Source organism: Triticum aestivum, chromosome 4D, assembly GCF_018294505.1.
Source record: "Triticum aestivum cultivar Chinese Spring chromosome 4D, IWGSC CS RefSeq v2.1, whole genome shotgun sequence".
Classification (NCBI taxonomy): Eukaryota; Viridiplantae; Streptophyta; class Magnoliopsida; order Poales; family Poaceae; genus Triticum; species Triticum aestivum.
This window is the reverse complement of record NC_057805.1, coordinates 5,664,544-5,683,168: the sequence shown is the minus strand read 5'-3', so window position 1 is coordinate 5,683,168 and position 18,625 is coordinate 5,664,544. Positions and strand designations below refer to the sequence as shown.

The following is an 18,625-nucleotide window of genomic DNA, read 5'->3' as shown; positions in this document are numbered from 1 at the left end:
TCTGAATTCTGGATAGATCACTGCTAGCTACGGTACAACAGAACTTGTCATGGTTTTAGTTCAACCACGGCAAGTATTTTGGAACGGAGGGAGTACAACAGAAACAAAAGCACAAACAGAAAGACTAGCTAGTACTCATTGGTGAATGGAGGGAGGATCCCTGTGAGAAAGGACTGGAGCAGTATCATCGCTCTCTCGGGTTGGAAGGCCGGGACCATGTGCCCGGCTCCTCTCACGGTGGCGAAGGTGAACCCTCCGGCGTACTGCTGGACATAGCCCCCTACATTGCTGTTGTGTGCTAAGATGGTGGCGGCGAGTTGGGGGATGTAGTGACCGGCGTAGCTCTCCCCGGTGATTTAATTAGATGTTTCAGACTGACACTGGATCAAGATGAAACAACAAGAATTCAAGATAGGGATGATGAAAATTTTCAAATAAATGCCCGTGTTGTTTGAATCAGTTGGAACTTGAAAAGACTCGAAAGAACACCCTAAAGGTTTTGTTTCCTTACAAACAAGACCTCAACATTGTGCAGTGAACAACCTAAAGCTTGTGTTTCCTTACAAACAAGGCCAAATTTTTGACAGGTCGCCATAATTTCAGCTAGAAATTTCGGCAGCATAACGCGTTGGGCAGCTAGAGATTTGAGGTTCATAACAATTATATATGGCATTATAACTGAGATGTCACATATATATGTGTGAGCAGAAATACAACTTGTGTGCCATCAATACCATACTAGGATTTTCATCTCTAAGAGCTAGCTAGCTACTTACTACTCCAACTCATCCGTCCTACCAAAGCAACACACCCAGCAAGCTAGTTCGGAAGGAAAGCAACATCCAGGCCAAGTACACAACAATATCAACATGCAGCAATCACATCATCTGGAACCTGGGTGAGCATCCAGCCAACAGTCAAACAAAGCGCGAGCTGCACGCCCAGCTCGTCTTGCCGTGGTGCTTCCAAATCTTGGCTCTCCCCGACACCTTGGGTCGACCTCAATGGCACCAACAACAAACAATAGGCCTTGCGGCTTTTGGGCTCGGTGATGGACAGTTTGAGATCCCGGACCGTGTACCTCGTGCCGGTGAAGGGGCAAATAGAGTCAAAATCCCCGCTGAAAATCATTTCGTCAGTTTCAGCATCGACAAGGAGCGCGCATGTTCGTCATTTTTTCTTTGAAGAATGTATTGGATTACCTGAACAGCCATATGGGCAAGCCGTGGTCGATTAGCCATTTCAAGGTTGGTACCATGCTATCTGGCGAGTCCTTGAAACCTATAAAGATTCTTCACCAACAAGAAATCGAACAAGATCATATTTATACATATATGCGTACACGTATATATAGCTCATTTCATCAGGTTGATCTCAGGTGTTCGTACCTATTGCAGCCACGCCATTTCGTTTCTCTGGCGTGCAGAGCCCTCTGCACCGCGGGACGATTCAGGTAGGCAAAGGTAGCCACTTCACCGCACGGATCGTACCCAGGTAACTGAAAGAAAAGAAAAAATCTCCCAAGAAATTTCACACCACTTGCAATGATAATGCAGCTTCGATCTATCAGAATGTCTCTTTAAAAAAAAAATATTTGTACGTACTTGGCTGCTAGAATAGTAGGAGCCGTTGTCGCTGGTGATGCAGGTGGGAGCGTATATGTTGTACATGTCGAGGTCCCTATGCGTATAGTTGGATTTACTAATAGCTTCATCGCACATACCACCATAGGAGGAGCCGTTGAAGCTGCAGTGGCTGGAGATATCGGCCCAGACCTCGTCGGAGATCACCCCGTGGTTCCACAGGTACTCGTAGCGCCCTCTCTTGTTCTTCACGACGTCCAACAACGGGTTGCCGACCAAGATGCCCTTGAGATTTAGCATGACGCCCGTGTTGTTGTTGTTGTTGTGGGCTAAGATGGCGGCGGCGAGCTGGGGCACGTAGTGGCCGGCGTAGCTCTCACCGGCGTTGTAGAGGCCGCGCGCCTTGTACTCGGGGTACCTGTCGAGCCAGTTGACGAGGAAGGCGTAGGTGTCTTGGGCTGTCAATGGATCCCCCATCCTGTCGTAATCGGAAGAGGTGTTGGAGTAGGAGAATCCCACGCCGGCGGGTGATTCCAGGAAGATGACGTTTGCCTCTGCAAGTTTTGGTGGTGCTAGGTACATAAGGTACATTTGCAAACTCTGGCCAAATTTATAGAGAACAACACAAACATTTATAAAATAACAAATATAAAATAGATACGGTGATGAATCTAATACTATTGATGTGATATCGTAGATGTCAATAAAAAAAACCAGTAAAATAAGTTGGATCAAAGTTTGGTTAAGACAAAGCTAATGTGCGGTAAAAACGAAAGGACCCTGACCGTTGTTCCAGGCATGCTTGTTCCTAGTGAGGGTTTGGTTGTCTCTGTTCACACGGAAAGGACCCAATTCTCGCATCGCTCCCAAGCCCAGCGACGAGCATCCAGGGCCTGCATGCATGCTCCATATCAATCCGTTGTGATTTCTACATGTATATATTCTTCTAAAAAGTTTTGCAAATGAAATTTTTGACAAATTTACCAAACATATTGTTCAACAATTCCCAGCGGTACTAGATACTACTCACCTCCGTTGAGCCAGAGGAGGAGTGGCTTCGCCGCCTTGTCGCCAGGCGCTTCCACGAAGTAGTAGAAGAGCGCACGGCCGTTGTGGCCGTCGACGGTGACATACCCGGCGTACTGGTCGAAGTCGACACCCTCCGGCTGCCCCGGCAGCACCGGGATCTTGTCGGCCGCCTTTAGAGCGCGGTCGGAGTTGGGGTACTCATCTGTTCGGAGGCTGTTGGTGATTACGGGAACAGATCCGCCATGGAAAATAGAATCACTAATTGTGCTGCCGCTGCTACTTCTGGATTTTCTAGATAAGAGGAATTCTGTGAGATGGGCCTCCTGAGATGATGCATGGGCGTGCAATGCAATTATGGGAATGAGAAATAAAACGTGGAATCCAGCAGCAGTAATAGTGCCCATCTCCCAAGATGATCGACTATTCGAGTGTGCGTGGGGTAGATGGTTGTCTAATTCGCATGGTTTTTATAGGCCATGCAGTGGGAGCAAGAGGGTACAACGACACCAAACAAAGCAATTTGTGTTAGTTTTCTCTTTTCTTTTCGAGTGTATGCAAGGATGCCATCTGAGCAAGATCAAATCCAAATTAATGTACTGCCATAATATGCCATTATCACATGGTGAAATTCGTGCTTTCTCTAGCTATTATTTATGGTAGAATCAATGCTTTAATTGCACTCATTTACCAAAACGATGTAAACAGATAGGCAGCATATTCCACAGCTTCCTCTTACACAACACTTTCTCCATCAAGTCTATGCTGCTCATGGTGCTACACACGGTCGTCTCCCATAAGACATGCAAAGCTTCTAGTGAAGTTTGCCCCGACAACTTCATTGTTGCCTGATGGACAACACCAAGGAAGCCCTTCCCCTCAGAGGGTAGAGAATCTGCAAAGGCATGTTGGGACATTCTTCCTAACATATCGTGATGATGTACAAACATGTTTGATGTTCGTTGTAAAGAGAAAACTTGATTGATATTTCAAGCTGCACTATTTTTGGTGGTCATAGTAAGTGGGCTCGATTCTGAACTGAAACACGACATTGTCTCCATATAATTCCTTCTTGTGCTTTGAGACACTTTTTTAGAGGGTGTCCATTATAACGATAAAAGGGAATATACAATGTGGCTATTATTACAAGAACGCACTTTAAAGGATATCCCAGCCAGTGCAGTCCTGGTAACTACTTCTTCTATCTGTCTAGCTAGACAATGGCCTCGTCTCCTTCTACCGAGTTCTATTCAGATACATATCGCTCCAAACTCTGAGTATATGAAAAATGTCACTACAAAATATCACTTATGAAATATGCCAATACAATTACTCAATACAAACACAAAGACTATTGTGATATTTCTCAGATCAAAATAACCGCAATAAAAATTGATGTACACCATGGCAAGGACAAAACCGTTGGACCGGTCAGGGAGCTACCCGGAAGAGTGCCACAGGCACATCATGATTTCGCTCTCACTACTCTTCTTCCTCTGCTTTTGATGTCTATACAGCAAAAAAGGCTCATGAAAAGAAATGAGTAAAAAAGGGGAGCGACGCTTTGGCTCCCGAGAGCACATGCTCCGGGGTGAAGTACTCCAGAAATAAATAGTAAATGTTTTAAAAAATATATTAAAAAAATGCAGACGATCGTGTTGGTGTCGCAAGTATGCTTGATGATTGTCGGTGAAAAAACAAAACCGGGGTGACATTTGGTCTTTGATTAATTCTTTTTTGCGCAGACCAAAATGCTTAACCTTTTTACCTCAGAATTTACAGGTAGCATTTGTATGTGACAAAGATCACAAAAAAACTGTCTCATTAAATTTCCGCTAAAAAAGATGAAGCCAAATTGGATTTCCGCTAAAAAAGATGAAATAACATATATGAAAAAAAAAGAACTAACAAAACGAAGAGACTGGATCCAGTTCTGTACCGTGGCAGGTTTTAGGGGCACTATTGTACCACTAGACCACTTGCATGGCCCGACGATGCTTTCCTTGGAGACAAACACTTCAAATAAAAAAGAGCAGATAAAGAAATGACTAAAAATAAAAAGGAGTGCACCAGCAGGGTACTATTCTACCACTAGACCACTGGTGCCTCCATGGCAATTAAATTTGATTTTCTATAAGACGACCATATGAACCGGAAAACCAGGCAGCATGTCAGTTCAGTTTCGATGCTGATCAACTAATAGATGTGCACATACGCCATTGTAGTCCTAGGCACGTGTAGGAGACGAAGGGGCGCCAACAACGTGTCACAAAGAGAGTGGTGAACTACAAATTGAACGTCTATTCTTGACAGGGCACATGAACCATTCCTATCACCATACTGCCAGTGCCAGAGCTTTCCTAATCTTATTCCTGTACGACTTGTTCATCTAAGTCCACCAAGAATAACCAATTCTGTCAACTCCCTTCACTACGGATGTGTTTGGTAGGGTGTATGAAGGTTGCATGAGAGCAAAAGTTCTCTTCTCGACCGAGAGACGTGATTCAGGACCATGGTTCAGCCGAACCTATGGTCTATGCCGTACGATTTAACATCCTACTACATGTGGATTTGTGACATGCATACCAACTGCATTTTTTAATCAACCATGCACGGATCCTCATGAATAGTGTTTAGAAATCAATGGTGTCGAGCATAGGTTCGGCTGAACCATGGTTCCGTAAAACATTTTCGCTTCTCGACCTACTTTTGGGTGTTTAGTAGAGTGTATAAAGGGTGCATGAATCCACACTAGCTTAACACAAATACACTAGGAGCAGGCATGAAGAGGGGTGTTGAGATGAGCATGCACGAAGAGTGAAGAACTATGCTAAGATGAGAATGCAACCAAACCAAACTAGAATCTGGTTCTTTGTCGAGTATCCGGAATACTCGACAAAGGTCAGCATCCGTTTGACACAGGCTTTGCCGAGTGTTACACTGCTAGAATCCAATTCTTTATCGAGTACCAGGAATACTCGAGGAAGGCCAATATCCGCTCCGCAAAGGCTTCTCCTATTGTGTTACACGATACAAGGCATGTGCATATTTCAAGTGGTTTGACAAAGAACAGGAGGGGAGGACAAGAATTGTTATTAGGGAGCTTGCTAGCGATAAATTGATGTTGGGGAAGATAAAAATGAAGAAGGCTCGGAATGAGAGGTTCAAACTGGAGGAAGATGATAGCTATAATGCACAAGGATCAGCTAAATCTAAGAATACCATGCTAATATGTGATGTTTTCATATTTATGTGTTGTTTGCCGTTGTGTTTATAGTAGTTTGCAACAAGTGCAGACTGGTATAGGTGTGATATAGTATTTGCAAAATATTTTGTTAGACTAATTAATATATACTATGTACTAATATGTCATACTATTTTTTTTCTATTTCACAGAAGGCATGAGCATCACTTGTAGTCGCATGTATGCCTTAATGTTGTGTTGGACTAATTAACATATGCTCTAATATGTAGTACATATTAGTGCATACACTAATTAGTCCAACAAAAGATAAAGATCTTTGCATATGTGTGACTACATGTGTTGCCCATTGCCTTACTGTGACCTGCAGAATAAATTATAAGGACAAATTAATATAGTTCGGTTTACTTTTTAAAATTCTTAACCGTAACGAGCAGGAGAAAGAGCTCTACATTGTTATTAGTCACAACGGTGACAAGTATGAAAAAGTGCACGCCGCCACTGGTGTGACCCTTGCCACTGACTTGCATATATATATAGTTGGTAGTCATGGAGCAAAGTTAGCACTGACTAGCGACGTGCTTCTCACTGCTAGCTAGTTACTGTTGACGAGTGTCTTGTTAGTCAGTGAAGTGTGCCTGTCGCTGGTAAGCATTTCTGCAGTAGTGCTAACTTACAGGAGAGCAAGTACCTTATTTTTATATGTGGGATTCTAAGGAACAGTGAACGAAACCAATACATTTGTTTGGACCTCCTATGGTGTTGCGTACATGGGATTGACTCCCCCTTATCTCTTGGTTAGTTAGGAGTCGAGATCAATATTCCAATATTCTCCCCTTTCATGGTAAATTGGTAATACTCATTCATTATAAGCCCATCCTTAATAGAATAAACATACCGAAACAAAGTGTTACAGTGACCAATGAAATGCGAGCGAACCACAATACTTATAGTATGACCCAAGGAATTAAGCTTTTTTGGAGGTTGTGGTGATTGTGTTTGTTGTTAATCATTAGTCCAGTCATAGGTGGCTAGGCAAAGCTGGATCTTCCGAGTTTTCTTGGGTGCTTACTTGTGTTCTTTGATACATAGTGATGCCTTCTTTTGTTTCAAAAATTGTGGAACAAAGTAAATGTTTACTGGTTTTTTAACTGGTAAGCACACATCCAAGAGTGTGGCGCCCAGGAGCGTGAGATAGTACTCCACTGATTATTTGGGCTTTCTAAATTCTACTGTAATACCAAGGACTAGACCCAGTCTTTGCTTCTTTTTCCTAATAAATACAACGCAGAGTGCATGATTTAGTTCCACATCGACAAACGAGATACGGACACCCTAGAATATAAACTTTAGAGTCAGCCAGAGCTTGTGTCCCGAAGTTGAAAGACACAATTGAGAAGGGGAAATACAGTTCAGAAAGAAAAAACACAGAAAGTACGCAGTTGAGAAGAAGAAATATAATTCTAGGGATGCAACTGTGAAGGGCAAACATATATAGTTGGAAGGACACATTAATAGGATTTTATGGGGTAAAGGTGCGCCACTTAGCATAACACATAACCAAACTTGTAGTCGTGTGCATCTTCTTGGTGCAAAGACCGAAAGCGCAAATAGATGAGATATGTGCTATCACGGTAATGAAACTCGCTACATGACATGATGCCATTAGATTATAGCATCCATCGCAAAACGAGAACACAAACTATTTTGCCTTCTCGTAAGGCGGGAGGATCCCTTTGAGAAAGGACTGGAGCAGTATGAGTGCTCTCTCGGGTTGGAAGGTCGGGATTGTGTGCCCTGCTCCTCTCACGGTAGCGAACGCGAACCCTCCCTTGTACTGTTGAACATAGCCCCCTATCTCATGGCCGGCAGTCCATGGACGCCACGGCTCGGTGACGGAGAGGTTGAGGTCGCGGATGGCGTGCCTCGTGCTGGTGATCGGGCACCTTGAATCCAAATCCCCACTGAAAATCATTTCGTTAGTTTCAGTACCAACAAGAAGCATACATGTTTGCAGTGGACGTGGATTACCTGAAGAGCCACACGGGCAAGCCATGGTCGATTAGCCATTTCAAGGTTGGCACCATGCTATCCGGCGAGTCCTTGAAATCCACAAAGATTCTGCACCAACACAACACAGGAGGCCAGTTCATGAAATCGAACAAGAATATATATATATATATATATCACCCTGGGTGAGGAATAGTTATTCTTCACCTCCTCTATTTTACCATCAATGCACCGTAATTTTACGTTTCGTAAGTTTTGTCTTATTTCCGACATAAAAAGAGACCGTAATAATATATATAATCGTCGTAAAAAATATTTCATGTTATGTAAAATTACAAACGTAAAAACATAGTGTAAAATACACATAAACTGCAAATTTTTTTGCCTTATGACCTATGTTTTTATTTTTTATGCCAAATTTTACGTAGTGAATCAATAGGAATGTAACTATTTGAATTCCAAACGTAATTTAATTATGATATGATCGTAAGATTACCTCGGGTGAAGAATAACTTATTCTGCACCCTGGATGATGAATAGTAACACACACACACACACACATATATGTGTAAGGCTCTTTCAGGGTGATATTAGGTGTTCGTACTTGCAGTCACTCCATTTGGTTTCTCTAGCATGGAAAGCCCTCTGCACTGCAGGAAGGTTCAGGTAGGCCATGGTAGGCACTTCGCCGCACGTATCGTACCCAGGTAACTGAAAGAAGACACTTCAGACACTTGCTAGAATGCAACTTGTAGAATATGTATATGTTTAGTGAACCAAGTCTTTGTTATACTCATCCATACTTGGCTGCTGGAGTAGTAGGAGCCGTTGTTGTCGGTGATGCAGGTGGGAGCGTATATGTTGTAGATGTCGATGTCCTCACTCTCATACTGGGATCTAGTAATAGCTTTGTAGCACCTATCGCCATAGACGGAGTCGTCGCTGAAGTTGCAGTGGCCGGCGATTTCGGCCCATACCTCGTCGGAGATCACCCCGTGGTTCCATAGGTACTCGTGGTGCCCTCTCTCCTCCTTCGCGTCGTCCAGAAGCGGGTTTCCGACGAAGATGCCCTTGAGATTTAGTATGACACCCGTGTTGTTGTTGTTGTTGTTGTTGTTGTTGTTGTTGTGGGCTAAGATGGTGGCGGCGAGCTGGGGCACATAGTGACCAGCGTAGCTCTCCCCAGCGATGTAGAGGGCGCGTGCCTTGTACTCGGGAAACCTGTCGAGCCAGTTGACGAGGAAGGCATAGGTGTCTTGGGCTGTCAGTGGATCCCCCATCTTGTCGTAATCAGAAGATGTGTTGGAGTAGGAGAATCCCACGCCAGCGGGTGATTCCAGAAAAACGACGTTTGCCACTGCAATAAGGTTTTGATATACATTTAGAAAGTTTGACCAAATTTATAGAAAACAACACGAACATTTAAAATAAAAAAATTATACATGATGTCAAAATATACACCATCATATTAATAGTATTGGTTTGATATTTAGGTGTCAATAAGTTTTCTATAAATTTGGTCAAATTTATAAAGTTTGATTTAAGACAGAGCTAGTATGCAGAGTAAATAAAAACAAAAGGAGTACTAGAAATTAAGATTTTTCTCCCCTTTTTCTGACACCTGTTTTGATATGAGTATTGTTAAAATGGAAATATATAGGACCATTACCATTGTTCCAGGCATGGTTGTTCCTAGTGAGGGTTTGGTTGTCTCTGTTCACCCGGAAAGGGCCCAATTCTCGCATCGCTCCGAAGCCCAACGACAAGCACCCAGGCCCTGCATGCATGCTCCATATCAATCCATTTTTTTTTTGAAAGATCATATAAATTCATTGTGCATTTCTAATGTATTTTTTAGAACATTTTGAGGAATTTACCAAATAGTGTTCAACAATACACAATGGTACTAGCTAGCTACTAGTAGTAGAGTGTATCTTCCTCACCTCCGTTGAGCCACAGGAGGAGTGGCTTCGTCACCGGGTTGCCGGGAGATTCCACGAAGTAGTAGAAGAGTGCGCGGCCATTATGGCCGTCGACAGTCACGTACCCGCCGTACTGGTCGAAGTCGACGCCCTCCGGCTGCCCTGGCAGCGCCGAGATCTTGTCGGCCGCCTTCAGAGCGATGTGGTAGGAGCTCGGGTACCCATCTATTCGGGGGCTGCTGGCGATTCCGAGGAATGATCCGCCATGGAAACTAGTAGGATCACCAATTTTGTTGCTGATGTTGCTTCTGGATCTTTTAGACGAGAGGAACTTTGTGAGATGCGCCTCCTGAGATGAGGCATGGGCGTGCAATGCAATTGTGGGAATGAGAAATAAAAGATGGAATCCAACAGTAATAGTCCCCATCTCTTGAGATGATCAACTATTCAACTTATGTGTGAGATCGATGATGGTCTAATTCACATGGATTTTATAGGTCATGGAGTTAGGTAGCTAGGGAGAGCAAAGATGCCATCTGAGCAAGATCAAATCCGAATTAATGTACTGCCATAATATGCTTTTGGCACATGCAGGTGAAATCCGCTGATTCTATAGCTATTATTTATGGCAAAATCAATGCTTTAATTGCACTCATTTACCAAAACAATGTAAACATCTGAAAATAAATAAATATGGTCAATATTTTATTTTATTGTGAAAATGATCGGAACTTTTTGTAGTGTGCAAAAGATAAGAGAACGGGCGGCTCCCTAATTGTCGCGGATCGTACTAGAGGATGGCTATGTATTCACTCCCTCCAATGGTCGCTGGCACCGCCTCCCTTCTTTCCCTGAAGGTGGCATCTGTATTGACTCCTTTGACAACTAGCTTCCCCTTGATCTCAATGACATCTATGCCTCTAGTGACGCATGAAAATACATACTACACAACTTCCTCTTATGCAAAACTCTCTCCAGCAAGTCTATGTTTCTCATGGTGCTAGACACGGTTGTTTTCCATAAGACTTGCAAAGCTTCTCATAAAGTTTCCCCCGACAACTTCATTGTCGCCCTGACAAACAATACGAACTACCTATCGATCGTATTTCAGCAAGGAAATGGTGTGTGGTTGCCTGAGCCGGAAAAAAAGACATAGGAATATATAATTGACATTGCATTCCTTGGAGACAAACACTATGCGATCACAAAGGCTCGAGATCTCATACCGCTCGATCTTATTTCAACTCATTTTACAGATTACGGTATAGCCAAACCAAATGGTATTTCTACTTCGACCACTAGACTTTACTCAGGAAAAGGTGAAGTAGAAGAAAATTGTATGAACCTTTCCTTTTTTTCGTTAAGTTCAAGTCTGATGGCAAGGCAATCACTTCCCGGTGCTTGTTAAGTTGTCACTGACATTTTTCAAGTCTTGCACTGGCTATCAACATGAGACCCATGGCTACCATTGCAAGGGTGTTATCAAGCAACCATCAAGCTATGATGATCACAATGCCTAGAGCACGGATGATGATGATGAGGGAGAAGAGAATGCAATAATCGCTAGGAAGAAGAAGATGGGGAGGAAGAGGAGGACGACGATGTGGCAACACCAGATGAGGAGGGCGATGGCGTGGCAAGACATTTAAAGAAGTTGATGATAGTCAAAATATGAGTTTGTCCTGTGCATGTACAAGAGACAATGAAACCGGTGATGTCATCATCACCGGCTAGCACCTAACCGAGTCCCATGGGAAGCTGCTAATGGTGAGGTTACAAAAAAAAAAGCCCTCTCGGCTCTCCTTTATTCACTTGACAATTGGACGTTTTGAAGGCAGACATCGACACAGGCAAGTGGGTGCCACTAACGGTGGATAATGGGCTAGGCAGTGACTGAGCATTGTTCGCCAACATATACTTTTCCTAGTTTGAGACATTCTGCCTAACATGTCGTGATGATGAACAAACATGCTAGACATTTCTAGCTGCATTGTTTTTGGTGGTCATAGTAATTGGGCTCGATTATGAATTAAAACACGGCACAACATCCACCTAATTCCTTCTTGCATTTTCAGACACGTTTTTTATATGGCATCCATTATAACGATAAAAGGGAATATACGGTGAGGCTACTCCCTCCGTTCCTAAATATAATTCTTTTTAGATATTCCACTACAAACTACATACGGATGTATATAGACATATTTTAGAGTGTAGATTCACTCATTTTGTTCCGTATGTAGCCCATAGTGGATTCTCTAAAAAGACTTATATTTAAAAACGGAGGGAGTAGTATTATAATGACACACTTTAAAGATATCTTAGCTAGTGGAGTACTGTAGTTACTTCTTCTATCTGTTTAGCTAGACATTGACCTCATGCCCTTCAAGAGTTCTCTTCACATACATACAGCCCCAGACTTCGAGTACTCCTATATGAGAAATCTCACTATACAAAATATCACTTGTGAAATTTCCATCTCTAACTTTTTATAAAATGGTTTAAGAGTCCATTACAGTGACCAAAAACGTCTTTTTCCAGAATTGTTTGGATTACTTACCAAGCCTCTTATATTATGTTACAGAGGCAGTACGCCCTTACAATTTCTCGATACATACAAGGGTTGTCGTGATATTTTTTAATCAAAATAACCCCGCAAAAAGGGCATACACCATGGCAAGAACGATAGTGTGTTGGATCGGTGGGCAAGCTGCCTGGAAGAGTGGGAACAAACACACCATGATTTGGCTCTCACTACTCTTCTTCCTCTGCTTTTGATGTATATAAAGCCAAAAAAGACTTATATAAGTGGCAAGATCAGATGAACTTACATGTATGTAAAGAAAGGACTGAAAAAAAAGAGTGCACCAGCCGGGAATCGAACCCGGGTCTGTACCGTGGCAGGGTACTATTCTACCACTAGACCACTGGTGCCTCGATGACAAATTTATTTGAAGAAACTAAAAGACGCTTGACAAAACTAGCAAACGGGAATCCAGGCAACATGTCAGTTCAGTTTCGGTGCTGATCTTCAGTCCACATACGTCGTTGAGGGGCGCCAACGTGTCCCAAAGAAAGTGGTGAAGTACAAATCGAACGTCTACTCTTGACAGGACGCATAAAGTATTCCTATCACAATTCTGAATTGCAATAAGCAAGCGGGTCTCTCAAGTAGTTCAGGAATAAGATAGGAGAGAACTCACTACACAGAGTTGTCTCCTATCTTATTCCTGAACTACAGAGTTCTCTCCTATCTTATTCCTGAACTACTTGTTGATCCAAGTCCACCAAGAACAACCAACACTCCCTTCACTACTGGAATCTGGTTCTTTTGCCGTGTAGTGAGCTAGCAACAGGTTACACGCCTGGGGCTGTGCTATATTGAGTGATAAACTTTTGTGATTTTCTATACACTGTATGAATTAATAACAAGGCAAGTTGTTGCTATGTCTGGGGCTATAGCCATAGCTGCCCCAGGCCTGTCTCCGCCACTGCGCCATGTACTCCGTACTCGGCGAAGGTCGATATAACCGCCCGGTAAAGACTTCACTGAGTGTTACACTGCAAAGCCTACTCGGCTTACCCCTTTTCAGGGTTATTGACTTGGAGATAGGACGTCTTCATGACCTCCGCGATGATCCCCGTGGCCAGCGAGCTCCGCCTCTCGTGCTACTACGCCTTCTTCACCGCGCTTGCCACCATGTTTCCCCCGATGGCACCTCATTTTTATTTTCATTCATCATGTTTGCCGAGTGTTCCATTGATTTTCATCGCCCGTTATTTTTTCAAACCGAGCATAAATCTTTGCCGAGGCGAGTATGCAACCCAAAAAACAAGATAAACAATGGATGTCATGGCTGATCTATATATGCAACATCAAAACCGCAGGGCGGTGTTTTTTCGTGCCACACGTATGGCACTTATCATTTTGGTACATCTGCTGCATCACAGGCTTGCGACCACCTGGAAGATATGATCAACTAGCTAGATCTCTTGGTTGTCGTCGTCCATTGCGTACATGGCCTCCGGCTGGTCATCCTCCATAGCGCGCACCCGCCCACGTATCCTCCGCAGCGCGCCCTCCACGGCAATGTCCACCGCGTCCATGCTCGCCTCCCTCATCCTCTCCGCCGCGCTCCCGTGCCGCCGGTACATCACCCTCGGCGCCAGCTCCAGCAGCCGCTCCCGCATCCGGGCAACCTCCTCCTCCGGCACCGCCGCCAGGGTCTCCATGATCTGCACGCCCCCCAGCATCACCGCATCCTTGGGTATGGTCACCGAGAACTCCTCGTACCTCTCCGGCGGCAGGTGCCACCCGTACTGCGTCCTCGCCGACGCGTCCTCGAAGAAGACCGGCACGCACCCGGCCACCACCGCGTCGAACGTCGAACGACGCGTCGGCGTGTCCCCCGGCGGCTCCAGGCAGAACTTGGCCTTCAGCATGGGCCGCATGGAGCGCACCGGGTCGAGCGCGCAGGACCCGCCATGGCAGTCGACGACGGTGCATGTGTCGGTGCGGTTCGCGCACTCGGTGAGGATGAAGCTCCGGATGTTGGGGCGGGACGGCCTGGACACGGTGCCGGCGTAGAGCATCAGCGCCGTGCGGCGCGAGCGGCGCGCGCGGGCGATCCACGCGCGGAGCTGCGGGAGCGACGATGGGTGGAAGGACGTCGGGTGCGGCACGGCGTGCTCCTGCCACGGCCACGCGCGGGACTCGAGCGTGAGGAAGGTAAAGTTGTCGAACTCGGGGCGGCGGAGCAGTGAGGTGGTGCCCCAGAGCCTGGGGTCGGTGTCGGCCGGCTGCGCGTAGTCCCAGGCCGGGCCGGCGAGGACGAGGAAGTGGTCGTGGCCGTGGCGCCGGGCGAGGACCCGCGGGCGGTCGGTCGCGAGGAACTGGGCGAGGGCGACGCCGTGCGCGGCGGAGAAGTTGAGCATGGCGGGGTCGAGGAGGAAGGGGAGCGCGTCGAGGGAGGCGTAGTAGGGGAGGAAGACGGCGTCGGCGCGGGCGGGGTCGTCGGTGAGGCAGTCCCGGTCGAGGAGGCGGCGGTGGAAGAAGGGCTCGAGGAGGCGCGCGTCGGTGCGGTACCATGAGCGGGAGCGGTTGTGGGTGCGCGGCCCGAGGCCGTGGTTGGCGAGCGAGGCGCAGGCGGGCGTGGCTAAGGGGTGGTCGGCCAGCGGGAAGGCGCCGTCGCAGTGGCGGAGGAGGTCCGTGTTGAAGCGCGCCGGGAGGCGCCGCACGTGGATGCGGCGGCCGGCGCATGGGTCCGGCAACGGCACGCCGTGGACGGCGGTGGAGGGGAGGATCACCGGGAGGAGGAGGAGGAGAAGCAGGTTTGCCCTAGTTATCAGGAGATCGCCCGCCATGCGATGCATGTTGGGTTCTCTCTCGCGCTCGATCGAGCGTAAGAAGGGCGCGCCGATCGGGTGCATGGCTAGCCTGTTTAGCGGATCTGGGCTTGAATTTTCATGGCAAGCGTGTTAAGTGGATGCGGCGGCCGGCGCATGGGTCCTGGCTCCGGCACGGCGACGGCGGTGGGGGAGAGGATTTCCAGGAGGAGGAGGAGGAGCACAAGGTTTGCCCTAATTGCTAGGAGATCGCGCGCCGTGACATGTCATGTGGATCCCTCGATCGAACGTAAGGAGCACGGCAAAGTTTAGCGGATCGGACGCATACCAAGTTTTGGGTGTATTTTTGAGTTTTTGTTTTCTTTTACGGGGTAAGCAGGTCCCTTTTATAAATTATTATAAGCAATAAGGTTACTAGCGTAGCAAAGTGTCCGAATTTTTTTTAACACGGCACAAATGCAGATACTCGTGTATGTACACTCATCTATCTCTAATTTTCTATGAACGCATGTAGGCACTTCCACCTCTGAAACATTGAGTCGATACGACATTTTAAGATTAACGAATTTATCATGGGCGTCTTCGTTCGTAACAGACGAGAACACTCATTTTTATGCAAACAATACATGGAGAAGTAAGGATGGTGTTTTACGTCAACTTTGTGGACCTACATTTGCTCCCGTATTTGAAAGAGAATTAGTACATGCTACTTCGTATTATACAGTGCATGTACCAATGCATAGAGGAGTATACAACAAAAGGCCCAGGTCGCCCGATGTTGATCAGGAACCAGAACCGAAGGAGGTGCTGCCTATGTTCAGAACTCCACCCGACTGGATCAAGATTGGTAAATTTTTAATTGCCATCGAACAAGGAGTGCACGTTGCATGAAATGAAAGGCATGCATGTGTGATAGTAGTAGTTACGGTTTAGATGGTCAGTTAGGATTTCTTTAGTTTTCTTTCTTAGTCCAAGTCAGGCACGACTTATCCTGGTTGATTAGTGGCGTCTACGTAATTCCTTCTTAGAAGGAACGTGTGTTGGCTATTTAACGGACAGGCTACGGCCATGTAGAGATCAGTTTTGAGTTTAACAAGGTTCAGAAAACGTCCAGTTTTTGGGCTATCCAATCTTGAGTATTTTTGTGATTTTCCTTCATCTATTAGCGATGAAAGATTGATCATCACATCGGCGCCTACGTGCTAATCTGAGGGGGTCGTTATCTTTGTTCGCGTACTATTCGTGCACGGATAGAGATTGTTATTGCAGGTTGCAAGGAGGAACACGAGGAAAAAACTGCTGATCTTGCATTGCCGTGAAAGGTCGGGACGTCTACATGCATGAATTAGCGTCTCGCCGTTCGTGCCTCATCAAGGTGGGAGATATTTCGGAGGCATCATCCAGGATTTACGAGGTGCACTGGAGATATTTTGGAGGATGTGTGCTCGCTGACGGGCTGAAATATTTGCAACATGCATGCGGGATGATTTCTCGGCACAAGAGGATTGAGTGAGGGCGGGAGATATTCGACGTTGGAAATTTTGTACGACTAGTGGTTTTTCTTGTTTGGACTTCCCTTTTGTTGGGCACGGAATGCTTTTTTAACACAGTACAGACGTATACGCTCATACATACGCGCATACACTCATCTTTATGAACACACACACACATCCTATCCCTATGAACACATCCGAGAGACTGAGCCGGCATGTCATCTTGAGATTGATAAAGTCGCTACAGACATCCTCATTGTGGACGGAAACGTCTCCTCCTACTGAACACACATCGTCGAAAGGCCTAAAATAAATCCAGAAAAATGCGAGCACCAATATCAAGTTTAGGATTTGAACTTTGGTGGACTGGGGATATCACTATCCTCCTAACAATCCAACCACGGGGTTGGTTCGCGCTGGGCACGGATTGCTATGATTGGCCAGTCACAACCGTCCCACGGATTGATCCCGTCTTCAGCTCATCTGAGCCATTCGTCTGTATCCGATGGAAGAGAGAGTAGGAGAGGACCGTGAATATTTCATTAACGGGGAAAGACCACAACGTCACATCCAAACTCGTTCATGGGCACGAAATTCACGTGGACCATGGAAGCCACAATTCACGACGGACCCAAAATTTGTGTGTGCACCATACTTGCCATCCTATACGTACGGTTGAAATCAGGTTTGCTTTCCTTTTCAACGCTTAGCAAAAAAGGGACAGATGGCCTAAGCGCAGGAGCGAGGCCCAAAATATTTCCAAAAGAAATTCAGACAGGATCAGAAAATATTTTGGGCTAGAAAATCCAGTAGAGCTGCACAACGGAGAGAACGCGAGTTACATTGGACCCGGCCCTGGTGAGGTAAGGACGCATGCGATCTCGAGCTGGGTCCTGCTATCCGAGGAGGGGGTGCGGTGGAGAAGGAAGGTGGTGCCGATTAATGGCAATCCCATTTCGTAACAAACGTGGCCTACGCCAGGGTGATCCCATTTCGCCCCTGGTTTTTAATTTTGTTGCGGACGCCCTCTCGGCCATGATTGGTAAGGCTAGGGCAGCCGGCCATATTAAGGGTTTGGTCCCCCAACCTCATTCCAGGGGGTGACCCATCCTCAATATGCAGACGACACCCTGCTATTGTTTGAGCCTGATGACCACAGTATAGCAACGGTTAAACTGCTTTTCTCAGTTTTGAAATCTTATCGGGTCTAAAGATTAACTTCCTGAAAAGTAAGGTCATAGCCATGGGATGGACGGCCAAGCTAGCAAGCTGGTGGCTGGCCTACTTAATTGTAAGCTTGGGGGCTTTCTGATCAAGTACCTCAGCAAACCCATCTCGAATAGGAAGCTCTCCATACACGAGTGGGAACCGCTATACGGCAAAGTGGCTAGCAGAGTGAGTCCGTGGAGAGGTAATTTTATGTCCTCGGCGGCTAGACTCATCCTAGTCTATCCTTGCTCCCGCTCTTTACAATGGGCATGTTTCTACTAGCCGATGGGGTACACGCTAAGTTAGACACTCCCCGCTCCCGCTTCTTCTGGGAAGGGGCCGGGACTAAGCAGAAATACCACCTGGTGAAGTGGGCTGCAGTTTGTAGGCCCAAGAAATTCGGTGGGCTGGGTATCCTTAACTCCAAACTTATGAGTGTGGCCCTTTCTCACGAAGTGGATTTGGAGGTTAGCCCAAAACGAGTCGGGGCTCTGGGCTGGCCTGTTACGAGCAAGTACTTCCTGGATGGGAATTTTTTTTTCACTGCAAAAACCAAGGGATCACCCTTCTGGAACAGGATCCAGGCGGTGAAGCATGCTTTTGCTGTTGGGGCTAGCTTCCAGGTCAAAAACGGCAAGTCTACCCGCTTTTGGTTGGACGCGTGGCTAGGGCCTACTCCCCTTTGGATGAGCCATGGTTCACTCTTCCAACTGGCAACGGACACAGAGCTTATGGTTGCCGACGTACTTCGCTCTTCTCTCCCCACAGTTAGTTTTATGAGAAACCTCACTCCAACAGAAGGGCTCTGCTAGGATGGCTTGGTCGCTAAGCTGG

The 18,625-nt window shown here is 46.2% G+C and overlaps 2 protein-coding genes and 1 non-coding gene across 3 annotated transcripts; all 3 read right to left on the bottom strand.

Moving 5' to 3' along the window:
* Window positions 1–128: 128 nt before the first annotated feature.
* On the bottom strand, window positions 129–10,170 carry LOC123100060 (uncharacterized). Its single transcript, XM_044522050.1, has 13 exons — window positions 9,765–10,170; window positions 9,491–9,598; window positions 8,625–9,178; window positions 8,426–8,532; window positions 7,843–7,932; window positions 7,515–7,775; window positions 2,614–3,032; window positions 2,369–2,476; window positions 1,605–2,137; window positions 1,389–1,498; window positions 1,203–1,292; window positions 1,023–1,120; window positions 129–298 (listed from the first exon to the last, which is right to left on the bottom strand). The coding sequence occupies exons 1-13, from the start codon at window positions 10,168–10,170 to the stop codon at window positions 129–131; spliced, it is 3,054 nt and encodes a 1,017-aa protein (XP_044377985.1).
* A 2,436-nt stretch (window positions 10,171–12,606) lies between these two features.
* On the bottom strand, window positions 12,607–12,677 carry TRNAG-GCC (transfer RNA glycine (anticodon GCC)). Its single transcript has one exon. It is a non-coding gene; the product is annotated as a tRNA-Gly (tRNA).
* An 896-nt stretch (window positions 12,678–13,573) lies between these two features.
* Window positions 13,574–15,372, bottom strand: LOC123099338 (probable xyloglucan galactosyltransferase GT19). The gene has a single exon (XM_044521512.1). It carries the CDS (start codon window positions 15,171–15,173, stop codon window positions 13,728–13,730), a length of 1,446 nt encoding a protein of 481 aa, XP_044377447.1. The 5' UTR covers window positions 15,174–15,372; the 3' UTR covers window positions 13,574–13,727.
* Between the last annotated feature and the right edge of the window lie 3,253 nt (window positions 15,373–18,625).

Coding starts and splice junctions, on each gene's coding strand:
- LOC123100060 (XM_044522050.1), bottom strand. CDS start 10,170: ATGGGGACTATTACTGTTGGATTCCATCTTTTATTTCTCATTCCCACA. Junction 1,499..1,604: donor CCTACTATTCTAGCAGCCAA/GTACGTACAAAT, acceptor CTTTTCTTTCAG/TTACCTGGGTACGATCCGTG. Junction 1,121..1,202: donor TTGCCCATATGGCTGTTCAG/GTAATCCAATAC, acceptor AATGATTTTCAG/CGGGGATTTTGACTCTATTT.
- LOC123099338 (XM_044521512.1), bottom strand. CDS start 15,173: ATGCACCCGATCGGCGCGCCCTTCTTACGCTCGATCGAGCGCGAGAGA.